Below are 22,790 nucleotides of genomic sequence, written 5' to 3'. Positions count from 1 at the left end.
GAGGATTATCCCTGCTGAGTTCGGCCTTGTGGCCAGAGGGACCCCTGCGGCCACAGGCGAGCCCTGCAGAAGGACATGTCTGGATGTGCTTCACGGATTCCTGCTTCACAGCAGGGTGAAAGAGGCAAGAGCCTGAGCTAAGAGAGGGGAGGGGAGATTGGCAACAGAAACCCGAGGGTCTGGAGAAGTGTGCATTATTCACAGTCCAATGCCATAGCAAAGATACAGGGAGGGGGGGAGAACATAAAGAGCTCATCTGAGACAAATTAAACCCTTCTGTCTGTGCACCCGAAGCAGTTCAAGATGCTGTAAGCAACATGTTGAAAACAACCTCCTCTCATTCACTCAGCACAGCAGGAAAGGCATCGATTTAACCAAAACCATGGCGATCTCCGAGCCAAAGAGCCTCTTCCCTATGCCTGCTGCTGCCCAGCCGGGCCCTGGGGATTGTAAACAGGGCACAGAATCGAACCTGCTCCTAGGAAAGGCCAGGCAGGGAAGCCAGAGGCACTTTGCATTGGTATTCCTCCCCGTCTTGCTCATGCCTGCAGTCACGTTTCCATCCACAGCCTATCCATGGGAGTAACAGCTACAGATCGGAGATAGGCAGGGAAGGCTAGAGGGAAAGCTTGCAAAGCACCTACATTTGTCTAGGACAAAAGCCGGGAATTGTTTTTGTTGGGGGAGCTGGGCTGGCTTCTTTCCCCCATCCCTGACCTTTCCCATTGCAGGTATCCATAACATCCCGTGGCAGGGAATCACGCTTCCTACCGATGCCATTCACTGATGCACACAAAGTCATTTGCAAAAGAAACAAGCGCTTTCCCTTTGCCAGCTGACTGCCTGGAGGAAAAACCAGCACTGGTGCACGTTCCGCTCTGCCATGAGGAATGAGAGCAGCGGCTGAGAGCTGTCACTGAGGATGGGATTCGCAAATGAAGCAAAGGAGTGACAAATTAGAGGAATCATTCTGGAACAAGCCTGCGGCAGCTCTTACTTGCCAACAAGGCAAGGCACCATTTACTCCCCAGTGGCAACAGCAGAAAGGCTCAGAGCAGTTGTAAACGGGCCTCTCGGGTGGCTCAGCACAAGCCCTGGGGAGCACTCCTGTCTGCAAAGGTGTCTGGAAGCTCAAGTGTCCCTTCCCTCCATGCAGGCCAGGCACTTTGGTGGGCCCACGTGCCCACAAGCTTCCATTGCTGCAAACAGCATCACAGAATCCACTGGGTTGGAAAAGACCTTTAAGATCAAGTCCAACCGTTCCCCAGCACTGCCAAGGCCACCACTAACCCTGGCACTGAGGCCTCATCTCCATGGTGTGTGAACACTTGCAGGGATGATGACTCCAGCACTGCCCAGGGCAGCCTGTTCCAATGCCTGAGCAGCCTTTTGGGGAATGAATTTGTCCTAATATCCAATCTAAACCTCTTCTGGCACAGCAAGGCAGGCGATTATTTTCCCCCTGCAAAGAGCTATGGAGTTGAGCAAAGAGAAAATGGAAGAAAAAGGGAGGAGGGAAACTGTCTTTACAGCCCCTCTGGCAGCCAACACAACTTGCATCAAATATCTTTGCTACTTGTTTCTTCTGCTGCTCGACAAGGAAGACTCTCCCCAACCTGCCTATTCCCCTCTGGTGCATTCAATCACTTCTTGTCTCCAGCATCTACATTCACCTTGCCCATCACCAGGTCAGAGATGGAGCAGCAATTCCATCTTCCTTTTTACATCTCCAAAACGTTAGCTAAGGAGGGAGCCCGCCTCCTCCCTACCAAGGAGCAGCTCTGAGAGCTTTGTGGCAGCACCCTGAGCAGAGCTGAAGCACCTTGTGTGGAGAGATCCCTATTTTACAATCAGGCAAACAACAGCCCAAGCCTGCCCAGCTGCAGAGGGTTTGATTTTTACTCCTGTAGATGAATGGGTCAATTTGATCACATCATTTATTTGGAAGAAAAAGCAAACAGCGCTATATTATTTTGCTTGCTAGGTGTTGCGCATCGATGCCCCTGCTCTGCAATGGCGCAATGCCCTGACCTAGCTCCCGACGTTGCCATCTGAGGTAAGGCAGAGGGGACAGGGAATAAGTGCTACGGAAGGTATGTGGGGTCTGCTCTACACCCCTTGGACTGTCTGGCCCCATTTTACAGCAAAGGAAGCAGAGTCAGGACACAAAGACTGGCCACCACTAGTGCTTTGGGTAGGCTCAGTCCCACAGGGATAGAGGGAAAACGCTTCCAAAGCTCTGACCAACACCAGTCTAGGTGTTCCCATGGGATCTAAAAGCTGATCCAGTCCACAGTGGCTTGGCCACACATCTCTGCCCAGTGCTGGCTGTGTGGTTCTGCTGGGGGCAAAGGGGTTTAGCAGGAGGTGAGCAAGACCTAGGTAGAAGTGCGTGTTTTCCGGGGAAGACAGTGCGTGAACCCTGGCAGTGAAAGTGACTCCGAGAGAGATCGGTTCCAAACATGCTACATCTCCATTGAAAACAAACAAAAAAGTTTAAAAAATAAAATAATATTTTATATATATATATATATTTATATAAATGAAAAGCTATCAACTAGCAGCAACGGTTCTAGAGATATCTTAGCACCAAGACCAAGGGCAGGGGGGTAACAGGAGAAAGGAAAGGTTCAGTGTTGCTGATACCACCATCATGTTTCCAAACAACACAGCTTGGCACAAAGCTCATCCCTCTGGGGAGTGAGAACGTGTCAGACACCTTCTGGACAACATGTTCTCACCCCCACGATGATCTGGTCAGGTCGGTGCTGTCCATGCCACATCAGCAGGGCAAGGCACTAGCATCTGTGGAGTTTTTGCACCTTTTTGTTTGTGTGGGGTTGGTTTTTTTTGGTTAGTTTTTATCTTTTTTTTTTTTTTTTTTTTGCTTTTCTAACCTGAAGTGATATTGTGTGAATACCTGGAGCTTGTTTACTGTAAAAGAATAAAATAAAGAAGAACCCCAAGCCCACAGAACAATCTCTATGTGATGGAAGGTGCAAGTCCCCCATTCACATTTCAGCTGGGCTTTGCATCCCTTCAAGAAAAGAAGTATTTCACAGGAAGAAGCAGAAGAATCCCTTCTTCCTGCTGTCATCAGTCTGCTGTGCTGTGGAACATGTTACCTTGGTCACAAGAGAATACGTGAACCTTTGTAGAACATCATCACATGAATATAATCCAAGATAATCTTGCATTGATAGCTCCTGCCACCAAACCGCAGCAGGTTTTTCTTTCAGTCATTCCAAAGGAAAACAAAAGGAAACAGAACAAAACCCCCCACAACAATCTAGGATTATAAAGACATAGTATAAATAATGTAAATTAGAATATACTTTTTTAAGCCTTTGAATCTCAAAGCCCATGGATGGCTCTTGACTCATTGGCTGTCTAGCTTCCACAGCAGCCCTGGTTTTCGAATGAATAATTGTATATATATATATATATTTATCTCCTACAATATAAAAATATAAATGCAAAAAATTTCCCCCTGCCTTCTCTAATTTGCTATTTTATAGTCTGCACATGACATCGTGTTAGAATATATGCAGGATAGACTGGTACTACTGTAATCAGAAAAGGAGCTGAAAGCCAAGTATTACTCTACAGCCCAAAAAGAAGAACTGAGAAAGAGACATCACAGTTTTGTTGCTAAATCAGAAGAAAAACCCAAAATCACACCCCCAGCCTCTCCCTCCTGCCAGTAATCTCTATGAGTGAAGATATCTCCCACTCAGCCAAGAGAACTGGATGGAGCTGGAGAACTGGGGACAACAGAAAAGCACGGGATGCTCTGTCAGGAATCAGAACACAGGGTTGTCAACAAAAGGCTCAAATGGCTCAATAACCGGACTGAACAACGGAAAGAGAGGCAGAGATTCAAACTGAGGAGGATAAAAAAACCCCAACAACCAACCCCAAAACAAAACAACACAAAAAAACAACCCAACAACAACACACATACAAAAGAAACTGCCGGGAGGATGAGGCTGACAAAGACCCGTTGTGTAGCTTATAGAGAGTTAGGTTTGAACATGTAGAGTATGGCCCCAGCACATGCTTCTAAAGAATGAAATGTTGCCACCTACACTGCAGCTGCCATGGTTGGAGACACCAGTAAAAGTCTAAACGTTGTCTCAATCATCTTTAAAACTCTGCTTAGCTTCTATCAGACGCACATCGTCTTAAACTTTTAAACTTTCAGTGTGGGTTTCTCCTTAATATAGATAATATATATATATATTTTATATAATATATCAAAGTTTAGAGTATAGATTAAAAAAACTATTCAACAGCTTTCTGATCTGAGGCATTCCTTCCTAAATATCGGGGTAGAACTCAGAGCCATGGTCCATGCTCTGCAACATCGGCTTCTGATCAAGGGACGACATCCTGCTCAGCATTTCAGCTGACAGAGCGTAGCTATTGCCCGACTTCTCCTCAAACCAACTATCTAGTGCCCTTTTGCAATCGAAGTTGGAAATGGGCGGCCCATTAACAGCAATGGTCAGAAGATCACTGAGCTGCTCCAGCGTGAGCCGGGAGCGGTTGTTTTTGCGCACTCTCTGCAGGGCAGCACGCCCCTTCTCACAGCAGGCCGATGAGGTGGGAAGGACTTTGAGGATCTGAACTATTTTATTGAGGAGGGGGAATCTCTGTTTGTATTTACAAATGTGACTGAGCAAGTCTTTAAAACCATTTTTGGTATAATAATCCACCTTGAGTTCTCGCCACTCCATCAGCAGACTCCCGCGGGTGTCCATCCCCTCTCGGCAAACCTCTCTGGAAAAGGATGGGACCGTCTCCAGGTGTTCAAATATCTGTACCATATCCTCCTTCCCATAGCTCATGAGCTCGTCAGTGCTTCTGGGCCACGCTGCAAGGTCAAATACCTGACAGGCCTTTACAAATGTCCGGCTACGGGAATCGAACCTTTGGGCTAGGATCACCTGGGTCTTCTGGCAGATCTTTTCTCGGATCGACTGGAATTTGGCTTCAGCCACCCGGAGGTTTTTCACAGCAATGCCATTAAAGCTTTCACGGAAGTTTTCCTCAAACTCCTGCAAGTATTCCCCGGGTGAGTCCGCAAGCCGGCTGATTTCTTGGATGGCCTCCTCTATCTTATCATCCACCTGCGACACAAGAAGGTATTCCCCTTGGAAGACGTAGGCGAGGCGTGAAAGCACAGCAATCACATCCAATAGGAAGTAGATAAGTTTAATCGACTGGTAGTCCATCAGGAACTGCAGGAGGGCCAAGGCAATGGCAGAAGCATCTGCTCTTTGGGTCTGGCCACTGACATCTTTGAGATGGGCCACAACCTCAAGGTAATCCTTGATTAGAGCATTGAGCACATTCTGCTCCCCGATGATCCACTTCACTGCTCTAATGTCCCCCAAGAACTCGGTCTCCTCACACAGAGTGGCTGCAGTGACCCTCAACTCGCACATGAGTCGAGGAGAGTAACGATAGAAACTGAGCAGCTGCTTCAGATTGTTTTCCAGCTCCTCCAGGCACGGCAGTTCCTTCCCACTGATTGCATCCAAAATTTCCAAGTGGGGCCTATGTACCATAAAGGGCAGGCAGAGAAGCCAGGGCAAGGTCTTTCTGATTGTCATGAACAAGTTGGCTCTCAGGCTGGCAGTAATGTTAGCACCATCGACTCCCAAGCCAATAGTTGGCTTCTCATCCTGCAATTGTATTCCGAGACTGGAAAAAGCCCTGTCTAATGCTTGGAGGTAACTGTCTGTTGTAGAAAAGCCCAGTTCCTGAAGAGACAGGAATTCTGTTGCTGGAGGCCCATCGCTGCTTGTGTACTGCACATAAACTGCCACAGTATCTGCAAGCAAGTCATCACTCTGCCCATCTAGGATGATGCTGAGGAAGGGAGACTGTCGGATGCGTTCAACGAGGTCCTCTCGAAGAGCCCGGGCGATGTGATGGATTAAGATTTGGCAGTCTCCCTCGTTCATGTACTGATCCACCACCTTGAGCTCACACTTCCTCAGCAGTTCTGCCAGAGGCCGAAAGTCATAGTAGGGCCTGCCCTCCAGGGCCAAGTGGTAGGCTGTATTGAAGAGGAGGGTCATGTTCCGGCACATCTCTTCTGTCTTCTCCGGGTGCATCCTGAGCTTGTAAAGCTGCAGGCACTTCTTGTGGAGGTTGCTCTGGCTGTGAAGCTTTATTGTGTGTATCTTGAACTGCTTTGAGCCAATGATGAAGGCTGAAGTCCGAGAGGATTGCACTGTGTACTGCCTGCAGACGTGGCACCACATTTCATTCAGTGTCGGGGAGTACCGCAGAAACCAGAACTTTTTAAGCCACTCTTGCTTGAACCGCCGTATCCTTCGGCCCGTTGCAGAAGACATCTTGGAAGGCTCATCTGTAGCAGCAATCATGTCATTGGAAACTGATTCATCAGCAGAATCTACCTCTTGGTCATCGTCCTCCATGATGGTGGGAACAGAGATGATGCTTTCTGAAGCTGTAACAAGAACAAGAACAAACAGAAAAGGTATTTACAAAGTTGCTGAGCTAGAGAAGCATCCTACTGGTGACAGCAGACCATTGCCTGATGAGGCGGCCACAATCTGCCCTCTCCTGCCCCCACAATGCACTACAGGTAGAATTTGAATCATGGCTTTGAAGGGAAAACAAATCAATGTTTCTGCATATGAACTTTGTCTCCAACATGCCACAATGGACAGCAAGAAAGAACACTACATCCTGGCCACTTACACAATACATGGTATGACCCACACATTCCCTTTGGTGACGGTTCCTGGCTGCTCAACAACACATTCCTGAAGGAAATGAAATGTATCTTCAGAAAGGGACACATGGGTGTGTTAAGGCAATGGAGAAACAGCGAGGGCTTTCCAACAAGGGGCACAGCAGGACATCATTTCATACACAAAGAGCGCACATTTCAGTGTTACCACAGTTATTCAGACTTGTTTGGTAGCCCTTGAGGCACTGCAGAGGGGCTTTCGCTGGAAGAGAAGGCATCAAAAATACAGCAAACAAACTGTCTGCAATGGAATGTCTTTTTTATTGGCAGTGCATGATCGATTACAATGGCAACAAAGAGCAAGTTGTCGTACAGAGTCTTTCCCAAGACAGTGTTTTCCACTGTGCCCTGGACCACCCAGTCACAAAACCTGACAGCGAACCTTCCATGGGACCAACGTGTTCACCTGAATATTCAGGGCAAAAACGCTTTAGATGGGTACACAGCACACAGGCATCTCACTACTCTCCTTAGGCAGGGTTTGGAGAACGCTGTTACTCGGCAAGGCTTACCTGTGGGGTCTGAGAATTCTTGGAGCTCGGGTACCTGGGGCGGTAACACGGCTGGCTCGGGTAACTTCCCAGATCTCAGCATGTCTAACTCAGCCTGCAGCTCCCGGATCTTCTTCTTCAGACGGATGCAGTTGGGGCAGAAGGAGGTGGTGGGGATTTCATGGGAGTTGCCTTGTGCAGAGGCCAGCGACAGCTCCGTTGGGCTGTCTGCTTTGAGTGACAAAGGCTCTTCTTCCTCATCTTCAAGGATTCCCATCTCTTTGGCAGAGCTGAAAGAGGAACCATGAGGGACCTTCCATTCCCCCTCGCTCCGGTTTCTGCTGAGGCCCAGGGAGCCGTGCTGCATGGCACTGCCACACCGCTCAAAGATGTCTTCAGCCTGGTATTTAGATGCTTTTCTGATGGCAAGCGGTGTACTTGTTACTAACTGGTTCTCTTCGAATTTGGCGGACTCCAAAGAAGCCTCCAGGACATCTTTGAAGATGAGGTCAATCTTTTTCTTCTTTGTTTGGGGGTGGGATTCCCCCTCCTCACAGCTGCGCTTGTAGGGGCTCTTCCCTTGCTTTAAGGTGACGAGCTGGAGAGGCCCCCTCGTGTCCTCTTGGTTCTCCATGTTCTTTTCCAGCTTCTCCCTCTGTAACCTTCTGTCTCCTAGAAAGGAAAGCGAGGGGTGGGGATTATCACTGGGAACCCAGCAACATCCCTCAATCTAAAACTCAAACAGAAAATAGAATAAAAAGGCAGGCTGAATCCCTGCAGGTCTGCGCGTTGCGTTCCAAACCAGGGAACTGACACAACCCATTGGAAACCAAGGCTTGCGAGAGGAAGGAGCCCTGCTAATGGGCAGGTCTGCAAAAACAGAGACAGTTTTGGGTAGCCACAGCGGAGCAGAACCCACACATCTTAAAGAGAAGCAACTACAGGCAGCTCGTTTAACCTAAAGGTGTAACCAACCTGTGCTGGAAGAGGACTACGAGGCGAATGACTGATCGCAGTGGAACCTAACGCTCAGAGCCCAAGCACTGTTTTGGCTGGCTGGAAGACCTATGCCTGTTTTGACTTGGTAAAAGGTATCAAGTGTACAGCAGTGCAGCGAGAGATTTGGACCATTTCATGACAACCATGGCACAAAGTTTGCAAGCCCCTTTACTCTCATTCAGTTTGGAGGCTGCTCCAGAAATGCAAAGGTAAAGGAGTAAGAAACAACCTGCACTCTTAAACACCAAAGGTACTCATTGTCAACTGAGCTACAATGGGTGAATGCCCTCCAAGGAGGGGGCATCAGTGGAGTCTAAGAGCGTGGCCATTCAGTGATAAAATGAAAATAAAATAAAAGCAACCTCATACAAATTATTAATTGCTTAAAATAAATGGAATAGCCAGATTTCCTTACCTGGAAATTCAAAAGACGATAGGTTTGGCTCAATTTCCATCATTCTTCTATCTTGTAAATAACTTCAAGCATTGATGGCTCCCAAACAAGACGCTGCTTTATGCTGATTTTTGGTTTTGTTTGCTTTTAAAGTGTATTCATGCTTTCATAATTGTTACGGAGCAAAAGCTACCATTCTCTCTCTAAGGAGAGCAATGCTATGAATGCAGAAAAGATGCAAGACTTGAAACAGTTAGAGTAAGGCACTGTAAAAAGGGCTGGCCCGAAGGCAGGGATTTTGCACTGGGTTTGGATGCTGGCTGGCAACCCCAGCCTCTTCTGGACTGAATCCGTAACAACAGATCTCATTTTCAACACACTGATGAGGATTTCTATGGGCAAAGCTTTTGAGCCTTGACTACTGGTATTTGAGTCTTGGTATTTCCCCTGTTACAGACTAAAACAACTGCTGGCAGAGGTAGGGGTTTAGAGAATGGGTTCTTCTTCCCCAGTGATTTTTTCCCCCAACCACCCAAGTGGTTCAGCCCTATGGAAAAGCTATAAATCACAAGATGATCCCTCACATTACTGTTCTCAACTCCATTGGTGGGGCAGGTCAGAAACTGCCAACACAAACAAAACCCTGTGAGTTTAAAGCATGCCACTTCATGCATGGGGCTCATCTGCAGGGGATTTGAAGTCTGTTCAATAGAAAGTGACTCAAGAGGTTCTGGTGCTGCTCCCTGACCACCTCCCAGTGCCCTTCCAGCTGAGTTGGTGATGTCTCTTGCAAGTCTAGCAATGGCCCAAGTGATGCTCCATTTAACAACATCCCTGTGCTGATTTTTGGAATGCAGGCTGAGCCCAACATGATGCAGGATGCTCCTAGAATGTTCTCCATGGCCATGTAGGTTTCTACCTGAGTGTGTGGTATGGCGGGTCCTGGTGAGCAGATCTTCACTGCACTTGTAGCACTGAGCAGGCTGCGAGTGACCATTTCAAACCACCACACCATGACAAACCGTGACTAAAGGCATGTCTGTGTGGCAGGGCAGGAGCCTTGGTGCCCATCCAGAGCAGCTGCTCCAAGGGCCCAGTCCTTCTCTTGCCGTACTAAGTACTAAGCCATCTGGACCACTAACGCGTGCATGTTGTGCAGCTAAGTCACTGCAGCCTGGACCTAATCACTCAGTGATGTTCATTAACATATTAAAAAACACATTCACACCAACGTTAATTCAGAAGTGGGAATTGCCCAAGTACAGCCATCAAGATGTGACACTGCAAATGCATAGTAACACTAAGGTGAGAGAGGATAACCAGCTTTTTCAGGACATGTTGTCCACCCCAAGATTGAAGAGGAGACACCTTTTACCAAGTCAAGGCAGCAACAGCAGCTGTGTAATAATATACATGGAAATCTTAATTAGAAAGTTATATTTAGTGTGGCTGCTCCTCTGAGGCCTATGGGTAGGCCTGGAATGAAATGCCCTTAATTAACTTCAGGTATCAGCACTACATAAATGGAGAGATGCATTAAGAGTTTTTGCCTTCCTCTAAAGCTTCCTATATTGCTGACATTACACTGACCTAAAGGACCGCTGGGTTTGTTCCAGAATGGCTACTCCTTAAGATAAGAACAATTTTTATCCAGGGAGGAATCAGTGTGACAAGAACAAAGCCTCCTGTATGTTGTACACGCACTCTAAGGTTGTGAGACTAAGGAGTCTCTAGCTGATGTCGCGCTGATCCCAAATTATCTCTCTGAAGAAAGAGGAGATAAATTAAGCGAGGAAAATGGACATACAAACACATTGAGGAGATCTCTCTTTCTTATGCACACAAAACCAGATGGAGCCCCCTCAGACAGGCTACTCAAGGAGCCAGAGGAAGCAGCACGGTCAGAGGAAAAAAATAATGCTGTCTGTAAGATCTCCAGCCTGGCAATCTTCAGGCTGGAAAATCTTGTGTTAGAGATGCTCTGTGATCCCTGGGCTTTGCTTCAGGCTCTTGCACACACATGACATGACATGACACGACACAACACATGACATAACATGACACAACATATCGCAAATCTCTTTCATGATGTCCACGACAGTGGTTATCTGATTCTTCTTGTACACCTACCCATCCATCCATCCATCCATCCATCCATCCATCCATCCATCCATCCACACACCCACCCATCCATCCACCCATCCATCCATTCATCCATCCATCCATCCATCCATCCATCCATCCATCCATCCATCCACCCATTTATCCATCCATCCATCCATCCACCACCCATCTGTCCATGCCATGCATAACTGGTGACTCTCGCCTAGAGGTGCTCTGTGTCTAGAAACACAGCTCTCCTCACCTAGCCTGTGCATTACCTATTTCACCCATCACACGTGGTCCAACAAGTGTCTCAGCCCAAGGGGATGCAGGGAGAAGGGTGGAAAGGGAAGGACTCACCGCTTGTGAGGTTCCTGTTGATGGTCTCCTGGGATATACAGTGCAACCTCTTCATGTAATCCTCACTGTACCAGACCCGCAGCTTCTCCCCAGGGCAGATGTCACGGCAGGCACGGAAGTAAATCCTCTCGCTGTGCTGGAAGGCCATCAGGTTCTGCTCCCTCTCCTCCCGGGAGATGATCACGTACCTGGAGGCAAGGTGACAAGGCAGGTGTGAAGCACAAAGCTCCCTCCTGTGCCCTCCCCTTGCACCAGAATGACAACCATGATGGAGCCACAATGACCTTCATAGAGAGCCATCAACACAGCCACACTGGAAAGCATGGAATAATAAGTAATGTGTGCAAATTGCCAGATACAGGACAACAAGCACAAACACCCGGGGAACACTAAGCCAATGGGTCCATTTCTGCTGGGGAAGGGATGACAACAATGTACGTCCAACATGAAGAAGTATCTGCCAGTGAGGGTGACACAGAATCTCACAGGCAGAAATATCTTTGCCTGGGGATGGAAACAAGGACTTCTTGATTCCTCACTACCACTTCACATCCCAGTGACTCCTCCCTTGCTCTCAGGGACATCTGGAACATGGCAGTTTCCCTCAGCCAGTCTCTTTTCCCAAAACACCATCTCTCTTTTTAGTAGATACTAGATTTCGTTGCTGCTCTCCTCTTGGACAAGCAGAATTGAGATACTCAGGACATAAACACAGACACCTAATGTGCACGGGGGAATTCACCGGTTGTCCAAAAGGAAACAAAGTACATGCCAGAACTGGAAGGTTTTGCACTTGGGCATTCAGCAGGGTGGGACATAAGAGTACAATCAGTCCTGCAAGTGGAACCCCCAGCATTACATTGAGCATCTCTTTGTAGTGCTGACAGGAAGACTGCCTTCTGGGCATGGGATTTATCTTCCTGATTTAAACCGGCTAGATTTCAGCTCAGCAGAAATGTATTAATTCCCCCTCCAAGCAACTGGCCTTCTGTTCACTTGCTAAGACAGATCTATAGCTAGGACCACATCATTTGCTCTCATACTCCTTGTGTTCCTGTTAAGAGAACATTAAAAAGGCTTGCTAAGACTGGTTCCAGCTGCCACCAACACGAGCTCCTAACACCCACCCAGAACCAGGTGGAGGCCCCATCATTGCACATACAAGCGGATCTGAATGGTTCACAGCCAAAAGCTTTTTCTTTTCTTATTCCATTTGCCTCTATTATTCTATTATTATTATTATACATGCATTATATACTCCTGCTGCAGTAACATTAATGAAGGCCAGTGTCACATGGCTCCTCTGACATCTGCTGCTATGAGTCCTTGTCCAAACATTCTCTTATAGCTCACAGGAATGTCTTTGGCTTACGAAATCCAAACGCTTTCCCCTTCTCCAGGCACGTGCACGCACACACAGAAGACACAAGCCCACCTGCATGTGAGCCCACTAACACATAAGGTCATAAACTTGGCGAAGCTTCCCACGGAACGCCCCAAGTAAGTCTGCAGTGTCTCTGACCACTCGTTCTGGTTTTAATGTTCAGCAACAGTGCATGTGCCTGCTATCAGTTGTATTTTTCCTAACGTGAACAACGCAGGATGCTCCGCAATCTTCAGTCATTACCCAAGCAGCAAGCTCTGGCACTGCCAAAATTAGCCCAGCGTTGGCTTTGGTTAACCCTTGTTTTACTTCTGAGCACAAAAGGCACTTTTAAACCACCAGCCTGTGTGTGTCTGAGAAGGAAAGGAGGCCTGGAGCAGCACGGTGGGAAGGAGGTCCTGCAAGAGCACACAGTTAGCACTACTGGGCTGTCACTTCTGAGTGTTATCCATCACTACAATAGGTGCATCAGGCATTCAGAGATGCCCGACAATACAACCGTTGAGATGCAGCAACTTGTTGTGGTCAGCCTGGTGCCCCACAGCACAAGAGATCCTAGAGGATGCTCTCCCCAGTCCAAGCAGAATGCCAGGTTGCTTCTACCAGCTAGAGGGAGACCCTGCATCTGCCCTGCATCCCACTGCCCAAACAGAGCAATGACAAGATGAAGCTGCCCCTGCAAAGAAGCCTGGTCACCTGCACAGATTTATTGTAGAATCAAATCATAGAATGGCTTACATTGGAAAGGACCTTAAGATCATCCAGTTCCAACCCCCTGCCACGGGCAGGGATGCCTCACACTAGACCAAGTCACCCAAGGCTCTGTCCAACCTGCCCTTGAACACTCACCACCCTGAGGTCACTCCCAGCTCCTCAGTGCAACACACAGGGCTCACATTCCCACAGTCAGTGGCACTGAATTCAATGGGCAGTGGCACGATGGCCTGGTGCATCCCCATCAAAGTGCATGTAACAGTGAGATGTACAGAATCCTCTAAAACACAACTCTGCATGGGAAGGGAGAGCATGGTTAACTGTAACTGCTCCCACCAGGGCTCACTTTTACGATGAAGTACAATTAAGAATGAGCATGCTTTTCCTGTTCGCTGCTCTCTGTGCCTCCAGGTTTCTCCCTGAGGAGTGTCCTTCAGCTTTGCTGCTGCATCCTGCAGCTCTGGACACAGCCTGGAGCATCAGGGAGCTGGGAGGAGAGTGCTGCTGCTTTCACCAGGAGGTATGTAGGAAGCCCTTAGCAGAGAGTAGTGGAATAATCCAGTCACAAACATGTTTCCTGACTGCTTCTGGCAGCTGGTAACTGCTTTACACTCCTTGAGAGGAAGCTTTACAACTGTGATACTTCCCTGAGGTAATATAAAGAGGGATGAGATCATCCACATAAATGAAACCAGTGCTGCGCTGGTGACCACAGAGGCACAAATGACACAGGTTATAAAGGACTGCATTAAACCCAAATTCACCTGCTGGCCTAAGGTCTGCACACCACGGGTTGAGGATGAAGTCACAACATTAAAGAGCAGCCTGCTTGGCAAGGCAGGGACACAAACTGCTGCTGAGGGCAGAGCACAGGATCTGCCTTCACTGACACATCCTCCCGAGACCGCAATGCTCACACCATCAGCAACCTTCCTGTGAAGGCTGGGAAGCGGCCAGGTCCCTCCTGATGCCAAACACTCAAGCTGCATGGAGGCAGGATGGCTCCCTTAGTTTAGATGCCCAGGACACAAGTACTGCACGCAGACAGGCATGGCTCTGCTTGTGTAGTGAGCTTCCCTTGGACTGTGATCCCTGGAGGAGCAGGGTCAGGATCACTGATGGAACAGACACAGCCACCCAGAGCTGCTCCTGCTCCTGCAGGAAGCACAGCTAACAGCTACAAATAGATCACTTCATGTCCTGCTCAGTCCCTCAGCCAGGCTCAAGACCACCACAGATTCTTGCCCAGGCTACTCAGGACCAGCCACTGCACCAATGGAGACCATTAATGACCCATTCGCAGCTACTGGGGCTTAGATCAACCCCATGGCTATTGGAAACACAGCGCCTTCCTGTTCAGGGCCACCTTTCCCATATCCTCTCCAGCCAGCAGCACACTCAGGACACCCAATTGCCAGGTTTTGGGATGGCCCAGGGAGCATGCCCAGGAAAACATCAAGGTATTGAGGAAGCTCAGGCTCCTGCCCACCCAGCTCCTCCCCATGCAGGCTCTGCCCTATGCCTATCCCATGCCCCTGTGTTGCTCACCCTCTGGCTTGGCCCTGGTGGTGCTCCACTGATGCTCTGCCATGGCTGAGCACCACAGGGAAAAAGGCCATTCACTGGCCTTTCCCAAAGCAGAGGCAGGGCAGGAGATGCCACATGAGAGCTGCCACAAGCTCAGGCAGATGCCATGAGGTGCCATATCCACAAACCCTACCCCAGCACCTCCAGGAGACCCCAGCATGTGTAACAGGCTTATCACCAGCTCAGGCAGATCTTACAGGAGAGAAATAAACGACTCGGCAGCTGTGTTAAAAGTGTTATATATTTATTGCATTCTTAACAAAAATACTTTGAAAGAGATAATTCTTTTTCAGCATGTACAAGACATGGAGATACTGGGGTTGAGCACAGCAGTTTGCTTTGACACAGGCACTTACTTCAACAGTCAGTTAACACGATGGGGGCAGGAGGAAGCATCCTTTGCAAGCCAGTACAGACAAGCCACTCCACCAAGGGGTCTACACAGGGCAGGAGATATGTCCCCAGAGCTGGGCCAATCTGTAATAGTCCACAGAGGAAACTGGGGGAAGACATCATGCAGTTCACAGCACAAGGTTCCTTCTCCTGACCAGAGCCCAGCCACTGGGGGTTTGGATGGAAGGCTGCGCATCCTGCATCAGGATGCTCTGTCTCAACGTGTCTGTGTGGGCAAACTGATGGCAGCAACACCACCAGCTCCCTCCAGTGCCCAGCACCTATGAGAGCCTCCTCCTCTGCAGATCTGAGGGTTGCTGGAAGGGATCCCCCTGGACAACATGCAAGGAGCTTATCCTATCACAGTGCATCCACAGGAGAACATCAGCAGGAACCAGGTATTATAAAAATATAAAATACTACTTTTAATATATAGCAGCAGCACTCTATGGACTCAGCCTTTAAAATATATCATGGTTTTTATTTCAGTTCTTTGTGATTCATAAATTAGATCCATTTCTCCCACCTTTCCCAATCTTCCCTTCAGCTAAAGGGAGACTGTGACTTTACAGAACACACATGTTATAACAGAAGTAAAACTACATCCTCTGAGGAAGGTGAGCAAGTACTGACCTGGTCTGGCACCAGTACTATGAGGAATGTCCTCTGCACGAAACCAAACAGGTCATTCCTCGGAAAGCAGGTTTTTCTCCTTGCCAGACCTCCGCTTCCTTGAGGAAACCTTTTACCACACCACTAAATTACCTGAATCAGGGTTACAGAACAACTAAAGTAGGACAAGCAGGAATGCCTGACACAGCAGACATTCAGTGAACTTCGCAGGAGAGAAGCTAGTGCACTGTACTGAAAGACAGCTCAAATAGATCCAAGAAGATCCTTCAAGATCATGTAAAACCATCCTTCTGCTACGCTGCGCTGCCTATGTTCAATACCTGCTGAAGTTTATACAACTTTTTGGCCTAGTCTGTAGCCCAGACATGGCACTGAGGATGGGTGTTCACATTGCCTGCAACCCACCACATACAGTAGGACAGCCTGGAGAGCATCAGTGTGCTAACTGTGCTAGGTTGGAGCTTTTCCCTGCTGGAGCATATAATGGTAATAGAACAGAATAGGATCAACTAATAGTCCATTTTTGTTTTGCAGGGATGGAAGGTCCAGATGTGCAAATCAAAGAGAAGACAGAGATCATGTAAAAAGGTGTCACATTCTCACCACCTGAGATGGCATTATTCAAGCCTAGTTTCAGAACTGGGGCTGTACATGGGAACCTCATGCAGCACTAAAGCAATTCTAATGTAACACAGTTATTCCTTGCAGCTGTACTGGGAAAGCAAGCAGTACAAAACCAGCACATCTTTCACCTATGCAGCTGTGAATTTAGCTTGTAAACTCTTCATGAGAGGAGAGCAAAGTACAGATCCCACCCTAAGTAACACTGAGTAAGTGCAAAGTAACTGCACTGAAGTTGACAGAATAACAGCAATACAGAACCAACCTGTCCCCAAGGTCAGAAGGCGGCCCTACATCCTTCCTTGTTTCTGTGCAGTCTCTCACATTTTGGGGAGGGAGAGGTGGTTCAAAACCGAAGCTTGTAACATGCAAGGAAATAATATGGTACCATTACCTTTAAATGTTGTCACATTATGAATAACTGCAGGTAGGGGTTTTAGACTGGAGCAGACAAAGGTTAAACTCTCTGATGTAAGTGCATGTGGCATTGCAGGATCCAGGCACATGCCATAGCAGCCCTTCTGAGCAGCCTAAAACCACACAGTGCTCAGACCTATCCTTCTGGCCTCAGCATTGTGCCTCCTTGCCTTCCCTGCACAAGCTCTGCTTTACATCCCTCTCCCCAAACCTATTCCTAAATCACAGTAAGCCCTGGATTACCCATTCCTGCTGATAATAATGACAGGAAGAGTCTCTAGAGCCATAAGGATGTGACTCTGCACACTACATATAATAATTTGCAGGAAGATGATGGGAAGGCAGTAGTAGGGCAAATTTGTTGGTTGCTTGTAAATGCACTTGCTCTGGAATACACCGTCTCAGTAAATAACATTTCACAGGCACAAGAAGAGATCAAGACAATGATTCCTATTGCATCTCTTAGTTTATAGAGCATTCAAAGCATGGGGAGCCCAGCGAAAATTCCTAATATCTATGAATAGAATGATGTCCTACATTCCAAGCTCTGTAAGATTTAGGATTCCTCTTTGCCATTGCAGAGGGCCAGCCCTACTATTCAGCTGCCACAATTGATACTGCTGTTAGCTAGCAAGGGGATGGACTGGTTGGGGTAGCTGCTGACCTACCTCACAGGGTACTGATACAGATGGAGAGGCCACATGAGCATGCAGCAGCTCAAGGAAGGGGCACCCTTCTTTATGCTATATCAGACTAAAGATGGTATTTTCTCTTCCGTGACCTGGTAACCCGTGCAGGAGGGGTCTGTTTTGGGGTGTTTTGGTTAGACTCTGCACTGGGCTCAGGGGGCTGTTTTGAGCAAGCTGCCTGAGGAGGAGAGCCCTGCACGGCACTAGGATCCTGCATCCTATGGAAAGCCTGGACCCCATCACGGATTTCTGATAGGGTATGGCAAAACTGGCCAACCTGGCTGGTGAGGTCAGCCATGCTCTGAGCGATGACATGCATGCTGTCTGCCATGTCCCTGTGAACTGCCACCAGCTCCTGGCAGAACTGCCTGAACAGCTCCGTTTGCTGCATGTGGGAATGGAGAAGCTGGCGGTCGAAGCTGGAGAGGGGAGGACTCTTTGTGCAGGAGCGCGGGGGTCTGCAGGACGAGGTGGTGTGTGGGGATGGACAGTGCAGCTCCTGCCTTTGGCTGGTGGCTTCTGACTGCTCCGAGGAGGAAGGAGTGTGGAGAAAGGAGGGCCTGGAAGGCTGGTTGGCTCCTGAACCGGCCCTCTGCAGCGATGAGAAGCAGTGTCCCTGAGAAGTGCCTGGCATCACTTCGTCTTCGTCAGCTTGAACAGAAGAGAAAGCATGGATTATTGATGTGAATCTCTCACAGCTCTGACTTCTGTTTCATGGTATCTCAAAGCACATGGAAAAAAGAGTTTTTCCCTCCCACCCACCCCAGTCTGCCAGTTGAGACAAGCCTGTAGCTCCTGATGCATAACTCAGCATGCACGTGCTGCAACATTAGCATCTGGGTGACAAGCTTAGCCATAAGAGGCCTCAAGATCAGGTGAACCCAGTCAACAGAGGAGGAATCCAAGCTGCCAAGGCAGCCTGTACATAGCATTGTTCATTACTAGAACATAAATCTATTTCAGACAGTAGCAGTGAATCCCTTCCCCAAAATCGTAAGCAGCTAAAACATTTTGGAGGGACAAAGGCTCCTGGCCTTTGGTCCACTCTCTGAACACCCTGACACATTTGGTTCCTCATGTCAAAACCCTCCTCCCATGTCATTCCTTACATCCTCTGAGCAAAGCACAGATGTAGTATTAGCTGCTCATGAAGTCTGAACTGCAAAGCCACTATGTGGCTTGGCATCACTGAGATAACCAGGCAGTCAGGTACAGCAGCAGCAAAACCCTGTATTAATAGGCCAAGTCTACTTGATGCAAAACCAAACCCAAACCAAAACACCATGGGGAAGTTCTTGTTAGTCTAATGATGTGCCAGTTCACAGGTACAGGCAAAAGTAAGAAGAAACAACACTTCACTTGTTGCAACTGCCCACTACCTCCTTGCACAAGCTCTATTCATTTTACCTCTGAAATAGTGCAACTGGCATCCAAGATAAATGCAAAGAATGATCAAGTCCCACTTTGTTCTTGAAGACTTTTGTCCTTCTTTCCCATTAACATTACTTCACATATGAGATAAGACCTAATGTGGTAGGACAGTGCCACCCATGAAGTGTTAGTTGGCTCACTTCCCAAGAAGTTATCTCCTCTTTCTCTCCTCTGTTATCCCTAGAAGCTCAGAGACCACCTCTGAGCCACATCTCCACGCAAGACAACTGTATGTACTCAAGTGGGGAAAGAACCTGCAAAAAGCAGGTTGTGGTTCAGCACTGGAAGGTGTCTGAGAGTTGTGGTGGAAGAAGATTAACTTGGGAGGCAGGGCCAGGAAGAAGAGTCATCATCTACCTATTTCACAGCACTTGCGCTGAATCGTCAGAACACTAGTGAGAAATCATTAGTGGCCAGGCCTCAGAGCATCAACACCAAAGAGCACTGAGCCCCCTCAACAGCCCTCCTGGAAGATGGTTACCATGCAGTGATCCATTAGTAACTGGCACATGATTCTCAGCTTGATAGCATTGCTGTTTTATTGGGGTGCATGCAAGATGAAGAACTCCTAATCCTTTCCAAACACTTCTTCATGAACTGGAGGTAGTTGCACTTCAACTACAGATGTTCCCTCATTTGTAAGATTAGTTCAGACTTATGACCCATTAAGCAAGTGGAATCTGAACAGCATCTACCCTTAGAAGGAAGCATGGAAAAGGACTAGATAAATATATAAAGATGATTTAAACTGGGAAACAGCTTTCCCTCAATCCATCTCAACACCCCACCAGAGCAGGTTGTCTTGAAACCAAACTCAGCAGTAAGGACCTGGCTTGCCAAGGCAACCCAGCATCTCACCAGCCACGCAAGGCTCCTGTGGTGTCACACTGAGATATGCAAGCATAAGACAAAGAGGTGTTAAGGCAGTGATACTTACAGCTTGTTGATGGGCTGTCAACCACATCCAGATCCGCTCTCCGGAAGCCGTGCCTCTGGCGTGTCGAATGCAGTGTGGACTCGATGGCTCTCTCGTGGGCAGTCAGGACGATGGCCGAGGGCCGCCCCGTGCTGCTGGGGCTGGACAGGGACCTCTGCATGAAGGCCAGTTTGTCCTTGGTCCTTCTCTTCATGTCGTCCCATCTGTGTTTAATGTCTTTCACAGACCTGGGCACCTGGCTGACTGATGTGATCTGCCTGGCTATGCTCTCCCAGATCTTGTCCCTGTCAGCATGGGATAGACGCATTGTCTCGCTCCCAAACAGCATGGCTTCATTTCGGGTCACCTCAGTGACCAGAATGTCCAGTTCTTCCTTGGAAAACTTGGGCTTCCTCTTTCGTTCAGCCATGTTCCTTGGGTTGAACATCCCACAAAGCACAATTGGGTAAAAGGAAATCAACGCAAAGCATCCCCCTGCAGCCAGCCACTTGGCCAGTGCAGCACTGGGGCAGAGGAGTTGGGTGGGATCCAGCTCCCCCCTCCCCAACCTGAAACAACCTCTGAGTTTTCCTCACTTGCACCAGGAAAAGGCACATGATTTAAGAAGCAATTCCCAAGCTTAAGTCAAAAAACACCAAGCGACACTATAGTGTAAAAGGAGCCTTCTCAGCTTTACAGTTACAGTGAAATCTTACACCTTGTCTGATGCCCTTACTCAGCTGTGAGGATTTCAGCACAGCCTCACATCACCTGCTGCAGTCTGTGCTCAGGATTAAGCATGAGAAGTCACAACCACGGTGGTGAACTAGCTTCTAAGGTGACATTGCTCAGAAATGAGCTCTTGAGGGAATCTAAAGGCCTGAAGCGTATCCTATTGTTCTGCCCGGCACAACATGCAATGGAAACTTTTACATCACCCTTTCTGTTAAAACTTGCATGATGTCATGTAGAGGCTACATCAAATTGGGATGTTCTGCAGGTGAGGGAGATTCCTACTAGACTGAGGGGCTATTTCTGCAACTTGCTTTTCCTAAGGAAAAGTCTCTTCTCCAGCACCAGCAGTATGGCACATCCAGCATTCATCCGCTCCACTGCAAACCCTCGTTCCACCCAGAAATGGTTGTCATTTCCCATTGTTCTCAAAAGGAATGAGGCCACACACTTGTTTTTCCTGGCTAGGCTTTGCTGTCACTGGTGCTGACAGGAGCCTGCATCCAGTTTTCAGTGCTTCAAATCAACAACTCGTAGCCTCAGCCCATTGAGAAGAGGAGGCAGCAGCATCCTGAGAAGAGGCACTTCTGTCCAAAGGGGGAGGGTGTTAATTCTTCCAGCCACAGTCAAAGGAAATCTAAACAAAACATTAGTCCTAACTGTGGCTCTTTATTAGGGGAAGAAAGGCAGTGGCAGATCTATTCAACAGAGAAGGAGAAAACAGACTATGTGAACATCCAGCACATAAACAAGGTGGGACTGCAGACAGGGGAATAAGGCACACCCTGGCCAATGCTGTGCATGAGCATGGAGAACAGCATGGAAGAGAGCAGATGACAAGGAAGAGCAGAACTGCTGGGAAAACTTAGTGTATGCCTTGACTTGAATGATAGCAGAGAGAAATAAAATGCCAAAATGGTTTTTCTGGTGCTATACATTAGAAAAAGACTTGCTTTAACACATCTGAAAGCAAGGATGTTGGGAACTATTTTTGGTCCTCATGTCATGTAGTTCTTAATATGTTAACAGGAAGTTCTTAGCTAGGAAACTGCATCAGCATGGAGTTACGGAGGAGAACACAACATTCATAGAATCACAGAATGGTTTCAGCTGGAAAAGACCTTAAGATCATCCAGTTCCAACCTCCTGCCATGGGCAGGGACACCTCGCACTAGACCATGTCACCCAAGGCTCTGTCCAGCCTTGCCTTGAACACTGCCAGGCACGGAGCATTTACCACCCCTTTGGTCATCTGAGGTAGAGGGCTTCAGTGTTAATATGAAGCGCCTCCAAAAGCTGTCACCACAAGCCTAGAAAATCAATGTTTAAAAGGGATATTAAGATGTAACATACAAGAAATAAGACATCTTAATGGTTGGGACACCTAACAACTGTAACTCTGAAGTGACACCATGGGAGGGAAAAACTATTGGATTTCCTATGTGTTAGTTTTCTTTCTGCTTATGGTCCCAAATTAAATGAAACCAAAGATGCTATGTAACAGCAATAGCATCTTTGCTACTACTTTGCTACTACTACGCTATCTTAAATTACCTTTAATCCCAAAATCTCAGCTGAACGCCCTGTCTCTCACATGCAGGCTTTAGCCACCCCAAAATACTTCCTGAAAGGTTGGTATAAGCAAAGCCCTGCCATTTTTCCCACTTGCCCCACGTTTGTGATGGCCCTGCTGGTATTTCCTTAGAGACAGGTGCCTCCCAGCACTGCTGTGACCCAGCAGAAGGATGGGGACTCATGCACTCATGTGCTTGTGGGCTGCAGATTAAGAACCTACAGAAAGGCAGAGTGCCCCTTGTCAGATATCATTCTGGTTTCTCCTTAGTGCTGTCACACTGCTGCTTAATGAATCTCACTGACACTGCTGCCCTCCACTGGGATAAGTGTCAGAAGCTGTTAGCCTTGGTTAAAGCTGGAAAAACAGTAGGAAATGCTGCTCAGATCCAGGCTGGGAGCTAAGTGCACAGATGCATTTCGCCAGGACAAATGTAAATGCATCCTTGAGAGACTGGTGGTGGAGCTTCATTTACGGAGAGAAGATGTAATGAAACAATGGAAAGCCAGGTAATGAAATGATGGAGAGCCAGCAAAGCACTTGCTACACTGACCTCAAGGGAA

General features: G+C 48.0%; 1 protein-coding gene across 3 annotated transcripts in view; it reads right to left on the bottom strand.

The window, feature by feature from the left end:
- Positions 1-1,321: 1,321 nt before the first annotated feature.
- Positions 1,322-22,790, bottom strand: part of PRDM11 (PR/SET domain 11) — a 48,385-nt gene continuing 26,916 nt past the window's right edge. Inside the window, exons 1-3 of one of the 3 annotated variants that reach the window (XM_061343601.1) lie at positions 8,696-9,992; positions 7,303-7,953; positions 1,322-6,484 (exon numbers count right to left, since the gene is read on the bottom strand). In XM_061343601.1, the coding sequence (XP_061199585.1) occupies positions 4,320-6,484; positions 7,303-7,953; positions 8,696-8,738 (2,859 nt within the window). In that variant the 5' untranslated portion in view covers positions 8,739-9,992 and the 3' untranslated portion in view covers positions 1,322-4,319. Of the gene's footprint in view, positions 6,485-7,302; positions 7,954-8,695; positions 9,993-11,137; positions 11,326-22,790 lie in introns of those variants that run through there. The other 2 variants (XM_061343599.1, XM_061343600.1) reach the window with 2 other exon arrangements.

This window comes from Neopsephotus bourkii, unplaced genomic scaffold, assembly GCF_033783945.1.
Source record: "Neopsephotus bourkii isolate Nb327-2 ecotype Australia unplaced genomic scaffold, CSIRO-AGI_Nbou_v1 NB_1825, whole genome shotgun sequence".
NCBI lineage: Eukaryota > Metazoa > Chordata > Aves > Psittaciformes > Psittacidae > Neopsephotus > Neopsephotus bourkii.
The sequence above is the reverse complement of the archived record's forward strand: the minus strand, read 5'-3'. Positions and strand labels throughout refer to the sequence as shown.